The following is a 12434-nucleotide window of genomic DNA, read 5'->3' on the forward strand; positions in this document are numbered from 1 at the left end:
CAAGCATAAAAAAAAAATGTTGCAAGTATAAAATAACATAGGAAGTATAATAATGAACATGACATCAAAGCTCCTCTAATATCATCTACTAACAAGGAATATAATTTGATGAGCTCTTGATTGAGGATCATCTTACTTTCTTACTCAACTTAATAATTTGAAAGTCAGTCCTCAACTTGATTTGCCTCTAAAGCAGTGTATGAACATAATTTCCAAATCTGGTTTACTAATTTGATTAATGATTATGACAACTTTTGAGTTTTGTTTTAGGCTTAATAGCAGTTGTTAAGTACGGTTGGGTTGACTAGATAATCTCTTAGTTTTTTTGGTTTGTTTTTAAAGATAATATCATAGAACACGCTGCTGATTTAACTGTCAATACATAACCATTATATTGTCACATTCAACTTACAAAGCATGTTATTGTTGATTATATTATCAATTGAAAACATTATATATATTGTCATATTCAACTATTCAATAATCTCATGTTATCACTGCGTACTGAAGTTTTACTTTATATACACTGAATTGTCACATTCTCAGTAAAAGCTGAATTCACTTGTACTTTTTGGTAATAATTCACTTAATAAAAACTCGACTAACCATTTTATAAAAGCTTAACATTGCATTATATTATTGCTTTATTTGTTTACCTAAACTGGTATATGTTGTTGACGATAATGGCTACACATAAAGACTAATACAGTATAAAATTTTGATATAATTTTACTATTTTAGCTAGCAAAAAATAATGATGTACGTAGCATATATTATGATATTATTATTATTATTATTATCTTATAATGAGTTTAATATCGAACCCTGTCACTAAATTCCTGAATTTGCCTCTAGTCGGTAACGAACCTTAAGACTATTATAGGACTATGAAATCGCCAAGAATCCCCCACAACCACTACGAGGGAGTCGGGGACATTGCCCGCCTTCCGAACAAGGCGGGTAACCCATGACATATCCACATAATGATTCTATTCAAGTATACTTCCCGAATTGCACAAATTTAGCAATATAGGTGCCCACTAAACCATTCTGCTTAACTTCCAACTTTTGAAATGAAACCAAGATTTAGAAATTCAACCTTTCTTATCACCAGACATTTCAACCAATCACATGTCAACTTACCTTACATTTTTTCTATGCTGTACTTGATGCTCACAACGTGTTCGCCAAAATGTCCAAGAGATTAATTTTCGCAGGTAAACTTCATAAATCACTATCAAAGTTTGTATGCTAAATTCCACCCCTGTAGAAAATCTTGTCCCCCTATTAATTAATTACAGTATGTTTTAGATTAAATTAATTTGTGTTATTCCGAATTACATTCCTATTGGTTATGACACTATTTCTAGCATCAATTCTTTCACGTAATTTAGGGGCGGAGGAAGTATCGTTGTCACTCGCCAAAGTTTACACACTTAACTTATCTTTTCAACTACCTTATATCCACGCTATATCAGGTGTTTCGTCGAATGATTTCATAACAATAATTGTGGACACATTGAATTTTATGTCCGTATGCGATTTATGTACCAATTTTTAAATGGATCTGGTTCACACTAATTTATTGTGGACCACTAACATTTGAGTAACTATGTTTGTTTTATTAGTAAAAAAAAAAAGTTACTATAATTGAAAAAAGGTCTCTATGTTGAAATAAAAATATTATAAGAGGTTAATTTTTTTAACGAAATATTTTATATACGGGTTAATATGAATAATAAAGGTCAATATGTTAACATTAGAGTCATCACGTTGTACTTTAAGTTCACAATAATATTAAACGTTATATTAGTTTTAATAAAGGTTACTATGTTAAAATTAAGGTTATTATGTCAAAACTAAGGGTCACTATGTTCAATATAATGTCAGTTGCGTGTGTATAAATATCAGGTTCACAATAACATTATTGTGGATCAGGTTCACGCAAGTCTTTCTGGCGATTTAGGATGGTAGTTAGGGGATCAACCGAAGATTAGCTTGTCGATAATTTCATTAGAGTGTTCGGCTAGCGGAAATCTGCGTACTTAATTATTTGTGATTTACATGTTCCAACTTGAATAAGGCGAGACTTTTTTGGGTAGTGTCGTGATTAATTCGTTTGGGCCACATGCATGGGCTTGCATTGTGCTTGTTAAGATATGGCAAGGCCTATACTTGTAATCTTGTATAATACTCCGTAGGTTGTGCATACAAATATTCATATGTGATGTTTATGAAAGGCAAGAAAAATTAATTTACACAAAACTTAACTCTAGCTGAGTTCAGTATTTGCTTGTAAGTTGTAATCTATGTTACTTGAATCAAGTACCCGCGTGTCATGTCAGATCATTGATACTCCAACACGGGTATGGACACTTTAACCCTTCATTTTAGGCCAATGTCATGGAAAATTTTAACAAGATATTGGATCAGGGCATAGTTGGTAATATTCAGTTATTTATTACTCTCTCTGTTCCTAAATTACATTCTTATTTTTCTCTATTATGCGAGGAATAAATGCTAGAATTAGGAATCTAATTTAGGGACGGAGGGAGTAACATCAACTGCAAATGCTTGCACTTAGTATCAGATCAATAGTCAACATAACGTGGCGTTCAGTACACATGATTGGCTTTAGGAGTGCTTGTACATAAGATTATGCTTGCATCTTATACTCTAAAAGTGTTGTGATTGTGCATTGTGCTGCAATTGTAGAGATGGTAGAGACTTAGACAAAATGTATTTCCATCTGTTTCAGATAGTGACGGCTAGCAGTGGCTTCATATCAGGGAATTTTTATCAACGAAAACACGATTGAGGGTTTAAAAGTCATTCTGGATTGGCTATGAATGGTCTCTTTGATGCTACAACGACATTGTAAGGCCTAGAATTATTTTCTGCTCTTTACTTCTTTGTCATAAGTACTTGTATCTGGTAATATTTACTAACAGCAGCTGCTGTTCTGCTAATGCTTGCACTCAGTATCAGATCAGTGGTTAATCTGTACACATACTTGGCTTTCAGAGCACTTTTACATGAGATCATACTTGTATCAATAATTGTTTTAATTGTGGATTTGTGCTTTAATTATAAAGCTGGTAGAAGCTTAGACAAAGTGTTATTCCATCTGTTTCAGTCCTTTTAGATAGTGACAGGTGTGACGGCTAGTTGGCTAGCAGAGCATTCATGTCAGAGAATCTCCATCATCAAAAATGTAGTTGAGGATCTAAATTCATCCTGGCCTATATGAATGGTCCCTTTTTTGCTATTATGAGGTTGTAAGTCCCAGAATCTCTTTCTGGTCTTTAATTACTTCTTTTCTGGATTGATATCATTGTAGTTCTAAACCACAATCTTCATGTTCCCTGGATCAAAAGTGTTTCCTGCCTGTTCAAACTGTATGATGTTTTATGTTTTTTCTTTTGGACGAATCTTATTAAAAACGGATTGTACTGTGGTGTTTTGTGAATTGTGAAGGTAGAGTTTGATTAGTATTGTCTGAGTATAGCCAATTGAATGTAACGCATTGTTGAATTTTGGTGAAAGAGCAGTTATCTTACATAAGACAGGTAGTTGATATGGGAGTCGGGAGACTGGGACGACTTTCAGAAGGATATAGGGTGATCTTATATGGGGATACCTATTGTAGTGAATATTAGGTGGTATTTTAGCATAATATAGAGTAACTTGCTTCATTCTATTGTACCTGTCTTACTATGGGTGAAATTAAACTGAAAAAAATTACTCTAGGATTCTGTTGGCGAACTATATACCATGTGAGAAAGCTTGCCTATTTGGAGACAATCCACAATAATAAAGCACAATGTATAGAATGTACACATTCTTTACAGCAAACTTTGCTGCCAAAATCTGGTTTCTTCTACTACGAGTGACTTATTTATGAGAAATACTTACAAAAAACAATATAGCTATTGCCTTCCACTTTCAGGGAGGCAGCTGTCTTCAGGTTTATTTATGGCCTCCGATTCTTCTTCCATTGAATATGCAACAGCTAAGTAGAAATCTATTGCTGCGCCTGCATAAGAAAGAGAATCATTTTAGTTAAGTGAAACAAAAAAATCATTCTATTTTTTCATATAAAAAGCAAAGTTCATCTTACAGGAATAAGAAGGAAGATCTTTTTCAGGTCAATTATAAGGGAAGATCTTTTTCAGGAATAAAAAGAGATCTCAATGAATATAGCTAACAATAATGTTAACAATAATTTATCCATCCAACTCCCTCTCTTAAAATGGATCATTTACTTTCCTTCACCTTTCATGGTCTTTGATTTTCCTCATTCGATCATTAATCATGATCTTCAATTTTTCTCATCTGATCATACATTGAATCTGAAAAAAAAAAAATGCATAACTAGAGATGTGGGCTGGGGTCTAAGGCTTGGGATATCTTTATATCACTTATTGGTTTCGTACTAAATGTAAACGACGTTTGGATCCTATATTGGGAATTGTTGAATGGCCTACATCTAAATCCATAGCTGAAAGCCTGAAATTGAAATATGCTTTTATTTTTCAGTTCTGTTGAAATGATATGTTAAAGATATTTCTGTGAGTCTTACAGATTGAAAGTTCGTCTGTTCTAATCCAAGCATTATTAATCCTATTTTTCATTAGGGGAAATCCTTGATGACTCGAAAAACAGATGTGTTAGATCAATCTAATTCTTCATTTGAATCAAATGAATAAAGTCCATGTTCATATCAAATAAAATTGCACACCAAATGCAAAGGAATGAAAAGAATGTAAATATAAACACTAAATGGATTAAAAGGATGTGCATAATAAATCATTAGCAAATATAAAAGCTTTCAAAGTATACCTTCCATTGCTGCTATTGCTCCGACTGCTGCTACTGCTGCTGCGACTGCTGATGCTATGGCTACTCAGACCATTGCTGTTTTCGCTCTCACTTGAGATGCACGATTTTCTCTTCCACCAGTCTTTCTCACCAACCTTCCCTGGTCCAGCAGATGATGAATCTCCTTTTGGCATCGGTGCTACCTTGAAGCTACTAGCAGCACTCAAATTTTTCTTGCTTTTCCTTGTTCCCAAAATCGGAAACACGGATGTCTTCAGAAGAAACTTCCCATTATCAACACTCCTACTCCTCACCATCTTCTTTTTGCTCTCGCTCTTTTTAACTTTCTTGCTACTGCTCTTCTTCTGCTTCTTTGTCTCTTTAGCCTTGGTAGTCTCCTTGTTTGGTTTCTTTTCTTCAGGAATTTCAATTTCCTTCTCCTTCTCCTTCTGCGTCTGCAACTCGGGTTTCTGATCAACTATGTCTCTCAAAGACAGCTCGTAGAAACTCTCAGGCAAGTCCCGAACCATGTCCATTAGCTCTTTCCGACCTTTGGCTATTGCCTGAGTCCTCGAAGAAGGCGACATCATCTGATACTGTTGCTGGTTCAAACTTGTTGGATTCGGAGGAGGAGAATTAACAGCAGACTTAACACTTGTGGGATTCATAGGAGCAAATTTAACAGACTTAGGACTAGATGGATTCAGAGGAGGAGAATTCACAGCAGATGATGACTTAGGAGGACTACTGGGATATAAAGAAGAAGAATTCGCCGATGTAGCAGTTGTAGTCTGATGCAGAGGGGAACGCAGCGACTTAGGACTCTTGGGAGAACTCGGCCTCCACAATCGCGGTGTGGAATCATCAGACTGATCATCCTCAACAACGTTCTTGACTGTAATAAACCTCAGACCTCCGTCATTTCTGTCCTGTTGATCAGCTGCAGTAGTAGTATTAGTACTACTGTCAAAAGAGTTTATTCTGCCATCAGTAGCTTCCAAGTTGAAGCTCTCATTATAAGATCTTAACCCCAAACTATCAACTTCAAAGCTGTCATATGATCGTAAACCACCGGTACTATTCGCATCGGTGAAGCTATCATAAGATCCAATCCCTGAAGGAGAATTACTATTAGTAGTTTCTACAAAATTATCATAGGAAACAGTTTGCCTTCTAGGCCGGACAGCGTGGCTGGACGGCCTAAAAGCGCCATAGCCTTCGTGTAGAAGGCCAACCGGATCGTATAAATGGATACGATTTTCGGGGTGTTTGGTGCCTGAATCGATCATGGTGATGGTGAACTATGTGGGAATTCAGGAGGAAAGGGTAGAAAACAGAGGAGAAGAAGGGTGTGTTTGAGTTAGGTGGTTGTGTTGTAAAGGAGGGAATAATAATGTTGTGAAGGTAAAGATCATTACCAAAAAAATTGAGTTAAAAGTGAGTTTCTTTATATAAACAAAATCTTAAATGATTTCAGCAATGCGTGCGGTTTGGTTCACAAAGTCAAGGTTGCTCTTCTAGATGGGTTGGACGTGGGGTCCTCTCTTAGCTAATCTTTTTCTTCGAAATTGTTAGTAATTTTGTTTAGTCACTAATGAAAAATAAATGTTCGTAAGTACATGACACATCCTTTATCAGGTCATTATACGGGGGTATATAACCGTAGGTAGATGTTTTGACAAAAGGGGTTATAATTTTTAAATTTCTCATTTGAGCCCACGAGATAAAAGACAAAATGCTTTAATTGGACGTCTGGATGTAATTACAATGTGATAGGAAGGGGAAGAATATAAGAGAGTGTACAATTTAGTCGTGTTTGAGATTAAAATTATACACTAATCGCGACCGTTGAGCCTTCACTCATTGCTCAAAAGTGAAAAGGTTTAGCTAGTCATCGGTTTAAACTTTTAAATTTAGATTTTTGTGGTTTTTTTTTCTCCTTTGGCCAAAAAGTCTTGCTTCCATGTCTTTGTATAGTATGAATATATGTATAGTAGGCCAATTCTATTGGATGTTATAGGTGGCAATAGGTCGCTGATTAATTGGTCATCATCATGTAATAATGGTATGCCACTAAATATTTGGTACTTCATAATTTTCTACACATCACAATCACAAGAAATTGATTTGAAACTATTTTAAAACCTCAAGATTAGCTTTGGGATAGATCTAGCTTTTCTTTCATCTTAATAATTCAGGCACTACAATAAATCATGAATAAATGAGTACTATTAAAGAAATTTTGTACTCATTGTGATAAAAGTCCTTGAAACTTGTTTCTTGATATACTTATATTATTTCCATTTTGAATTAGTTGTCAATCTTGTCATCTCAACCTTTTAAAATTAAATTAGACATGTATTACAAGTTTTTTACTACGAAATTTACTTTATAAGGAGTAGTTGTTCTTTTTTCTTTTCCCTCCTCTATTTATTCTCCATCTCTCTATTACACAAATTTTCGTTTCAAAAAAAAAAAAAAAAAAAAAAAAAGAGTTTTTTCTTTTTTTTTTTTCTCCTAAAATAGTTTACATGACTATAATTATTGGATGGAACCAAGAAGGGCTATGCTATAATCGTAAATAAGTACTCATACCTCTATTAAATATTAGTTCCAAAATTTGGAATATTTTATGTCTCTCAAATAATACCCCAAAATTTTAACTAATATTTAACGGAGATAGTAATTTATCCTGAACTGTGATTGTACAAGCTTTGGGAGTTTGGACCGTTAATTACACCACCTTTGTTCATTTCTATTTGACCTAGACGCACACTACCTTTTTACCGTCATTTATTTATTTATAGATTCATTCATAATAAAAGATGTGGTCACATAGGATTTTTTTAGTGTCATTTGATTAAAAAATTATACTTCATATATTATCGTATTTGTTATTCCGTATTATTTTAGATCTCTTAAAATCGGGGGAAGAGCTTTAACCACGGTTAGAGCTGTCCCTCACCCTCAGATATATTATTTGTTAAAGTTATATATATTGACAGGAGTGATAAATTAAGCAAATCAATTTTATAGGTGATAACATAATAAAAATCTTTCGCAAAAAGCCAAAAGCTTTCTTATAATTTATCTTAGTTCTATGACCCCAATGCAAATATACCTACCAAATCTCGTTCGGATAATCCTATGACTTGTTAAATATGGTAACAGTATAGTTTATCTCATATCGGATTTTAGTCATTTTACTACGAAATATAAGTGTTGCTTTGTGATACGTATTGATGTATATAGGTTGGTAATTGATTAGTTGATAACTTGATATGGTGCGAAATATTTATTTATTTTTCTTAACTATTTTTTTTTGTGGTAGAATGGAGAAATTAGAACATCGTTTTCTTGAGGCATATCATGTTAGCTTTTAACAATTTAGTCATTTATAATGTGACCTTCTAGTATAAAGTATCTTCGTCATTTGATTTGCTTCACGATAAATATGTATAATATCTAAATATAACGAGTATAAGGTTTATAATTTTTTATATTATATGCAATGTACGCAATCTTGTGAAAGGAAAAAATAGTAGGCTTTGTACATATCTAAGACAACTATTCTGTCATATAGAAATTTTTCTCCATTTCATTTAAAAATAATAACTTTGTATTACGATCTATGAAGTTGTTTATAAGCGTGGTTCATAAAATAATGTCAATTGTTTTTATTATTAACTAGTTGGGCTGATATACTCGAGAAATTCAAGTATCTAAAAATGATGCAAGATGCATTTGACTAAAAAAATGACAATTTCAGAGAAAAACTTAAAGAGTATGTAATTCCCAAAAGCCCTTCTTGTACTCTAGCTCAATTCTGCCTTCCATTTCCCAATCTAATTGAAAAAAAAAAAAAAATTTACTTGAAGTTACAAATTAACAATAGTACGGAGTATTAAACTATCAATTGAATTACTTCGTATTACAAAGATTTCAATAGCTATATAGGAAAATTTTACGGAGTAATAAGAATTTTATGAAACATCTTAAAATTGCCAGATGGGACGTTAGGTTGAGACCGTATGATCTAATGACAATAAGTATACGAAACATCACTTAGAATAAACGTCTTACTCATTATAGTTCGTTTCTGTCATGCGGGAATACAATTATGCATGCATCTACACTCACCAAATTTAGGTATTTTTCCTAATTAAGCTGTATTTATTGTTGTTATAACTTACAAGTTACAAGCCATTGACTTGTGCTTGCTAGTTGCTTGGCTTACTTGTAAACCTAGGTAGGGTGATAACAACATTCCTAGATAATTGCATCATTTTCAAGTTCATTCAACTAGCTAGCAAACGGAATTACCTATAAAATGAGCTTAAATTATAAACTGACAAACTAGCAACAAAATAATATGGTTCGCAATATTGTCATATCATGTTCTTCGTTTGCTCCCTAACAACTACAAAAAGAAGATGTCAACAAATCAATTTAATTGAAGTAATAGCCATACTAGCTATCTCAATTTCAAATTAAAGATTATGATAAACAAGTTGGTTGTATCAATTATCAATATATACACGGATTGAATTTATAATCTCTACTCCAAGGAGTACGTGTCTCTTTTAATTTATATATATAAATTATCATAATTTCTCTTCTAACTGTAACAATGCTAGTTAATATAAATTGCATTACATTATTTACCAATTTAAAGCCTCCATGCTCAACAACATAATCGCAATATCAAGTGACGCATGTTGTTAGTTATTAACAGGGTTGGTGGAGTCGTATGCAACACAATTAGGCACGTAATCTCTCGAATACAAGTAACACTTTCGATACTACCGGTTGTATTAACCTTTGAATTTGGTTAATTATTTACATCACATTCGATTAAGTTAAATCGGATCATAAAATTTTTAGTACGATTTACATGACTCAAACTATTTATTTAAATAAAGTAATCACATATACTTTATTAACTAATGTCAATGCATAGTATTTGGAGTAATATTTCGTTGTCCTAAATTTTAGAAGGCAACAATCACTAACAAATTCATGAATAAACAAGTCAATGATGGGTTAGTAGATGAGTTGATTATAGTAATAATAAAGGGAGTATTATTTCTAATGAACAAATTTCAAATGTAGATTCTGATTATCAACCTTAATTACCATAAACTAAAAGCAAAATCTTCCTCTTTTTCTAAACTCCAATTTTTTTTTTAATGAATTATTGGCCAAAGGCCTACAAAATTAGATTAATTAGATCAAGTAATTCAGGTGTAAATGAATGTGGACACCACTAACATGGGAAGAAATAACGCGCAAAGGAAGTAGCCGCAATTTTAATCATAATGTTTGCCATGATTTTTTTTTTTTATATATACTAAGGTGGATTTTATCAAAATTCTATGATTTTGGATATAATATGATATACGGTGACGGCCATAATGGGGAAGACGTGTTCATGTCAAAAGGAAATTAACATAACTTAGGAGTATAAGAATATGAAATTATAAAGATAATTAATTGATAATGATAGTAAAATTAAAAAATTAACTGTATACGAAAGAAGTGAACCAACTTTATAATAAAATATGGGCGACTTTATCATTGAATTTGTGTCCACGGGCGTTGTTTCGTTTTCATTTGGGGTTGAAATGATGCTTTTTCAATTGTAGTATGTTTGTGACTTTGATATAATAATGTGAGTATGTGACTTGAATTGTGCAAATTCTAAATTCTATGGTGAACTCAGTTCTTTGATATTGGTCGTCTAGCGGTCTAGGTATTTCCGCACATTAACAATAGTACAAGTTTTAGGGATGTTCTAGAGTTGTTAGGGGGCGTTTGGTTCGCTGGGTCACCTGGGTGGTATTGGTTTAGAATCAGGAATGAGATTAAGGGTTGGAACTTGATACTTAATACCATGTATTTGGTTCAATTCTGGAATGGATTCTCATCCCTTTAATACCATGTATTTAAATCTAATGAAATGGAATGGAATGAGCCAAACCCACCTCTCTCCCAAGGTTTTAAAATCCCATACGCCATACCTCATGGGTTTGAGGTATGAGTTTAAAATACATATTTTTGACAACCAAACATATGATATGGGTTTTAGTCATTCTAAACCCATATCTTATACCTACATTCCGCAAACCAAAGCCCCCCTTAATAAGTCAAGCCAAGTTTAAATACTAGTGGGCTTGGCTCTAGCTCGTGAGCTTGGGTTTGAGGCTTAACTTGAGCGCGTGGCTCGTCGAGCCTTAAAAATTGAGCTCGGCTCGAGTGCTCAAAAGTGGAGCTTGCCTCATGACCCAAGCTCGTCATTGGCTCAATTTCGAAATTAGGCTTGTTATTAGCTTGATTTTGAAATTAGGATCATTTAAGCCCATAAATACATCATCTATTTCACATAACTTATCCAACTACCCAACTATAATAGTGGATTTTTGTTAGCGCTTATTAACTTTATTTAAATGTAAAAAGAAAAATATAATACTCATATTAAAATAATAATTTGAGCTGCTCGCCTTTTCGAGGTGAGATTAACATGACTCATGTATGTCTAGTTTAATTTCGAGCCAAACCTGATCTCGAGCCGAGCTCTAACAATTCACAAGCAGGCTTGGCTCATTAACAATCCTAGGGTGTTCATTTGGTTTTATCTAATTTGATCCCAAAATTTTTTTGATTTTTAATTTTCAAATGCAATTCGATTTAAATTTTTCATCAAATCCATCTGATTTGTTCTATATATATTTTTCGGCTATTTCACCAAATGCCACTAAAACTTAAAAAATTCACCAAATGCCATCAAGGTTTTCAAAATTCACCAAATGCCATCGAACTTTGAAAATATTCACCAAATGCCATTAATGACTAACGGCCGTTAACTCCGTTAGTTATTAAGATTAAATTTTGACATGTGACATTATATGATTGATTCATTTTAATTATTTATTTCAATTAATAAAAATAATATATTTTTTTCTTCATTTTCGTGGCAAAAATTGCTCGGCTATAGTTTTGGGGGTCATTTTGTCTCTTTATGGATACAAATTAAGATCGGAATTGACAAAAAAAATAACGTAAATAATGCTCCGTTTTGTGTGTTGAAAAATATTTCGATTATCGTGTTGTTATTTTTTAACCATCAAAATTGATTGGGTTAGGTTTAAGGGGTCATTTTGACCTTATATGGGTACAAGTTAAGCTCAGAATTGACAAAAAAATAACATAAATGCTCCGTTTTGTGTGTTGAAAAATATTTCGATTAGCTTGTCGTTATTTTTAAGCGTCAAAATCGGGTAAGGTTTTGGGGGTCATTTTGATTCTTTATAGAAACAAATGAAGCTCAAAATTGACTAAAAAAATAACATATATGTCCCGTTTTGTATGTCGACATCGTAATTTTTTTTTCGAAAAAAATGTGAAACGGGGTATTTACGGGTTTTTTTTTTGTCAATTTCTAGTTTAATTTGTACCCATAAAGGGTCAAAATGACCCCCCAAAATCTTACCCGAACAATATTCGTCACGAAAATCGAAAAAAATATTATTTTTATTCATTAAAATAAATAATTATTGTGTATTAATTTTAAAAAGTAATGGCATTTGGTGAAATAATTTCACAAATTAATGACA

General features: G+C 32.9%; 1 protein-coding gene across 1 annotated transcript; it reads right to left on the reverse strand.

Annotated features, from left to right (window-relative positions):
- Window positions 1–3770: 3770 nt before the first annotated feature.
- Window positions 3771–6280, reverse strand: LOC110725762. Its single transcript, XM_021905233.1, has 2 exons — window positions 4843–6280; window positions 3771–4036 (listed from the first exon to the last, which is right to left on the reverse strand). The coding sequence occupies exons 1-2, from the start codon at window positions 6108–6110 to the stop codon at window positions 3970–3972; spliced, it is 1335 nt and encodes a 444-aa protein (XP_021760925.1). The 5' UTR covers window positions 6111–6280; the 3' UTR covers window positions 3771–3969.
- Window positions 6281–12434: the final 6154 nt, after the last annotated feature.

The sequence above is a fragment of the Chenopodium quinoa genome, unplaced genomic scaffold, assembly GCF_001683475.1.
Source record: "Chenopodium quinoa cultivar QQ74 unplaced genomic scaffold, ASM168347v1, whole genome shotgun sequence".
NCBI classification, from domain to species: domain Eukaryota; kingdom Viridiplantae; phylum Streptophyta; class Magnoliopsida; order Caryophyllales; family Amaranthaceae; genus Chenopodium; species Chenopodium quinoa.

Excerpts from the sequence above, each read along its gene's own strand:
- LOC110725762 (XM_021905233.1), bottom strand. The coding sequence starts at position 6,110 with ATGATCGATTCAGGCACCAAACACCCCGAAAATCGTATCCATTTATAC. Across the intron at positions 4,037-4,842 it reads AGCAATAGCAGCAATGGAAG|GCGCAGCAATAGATTTCTAC; the intron begins GTATACTTTGAA and ends TTTCTTATGCAG.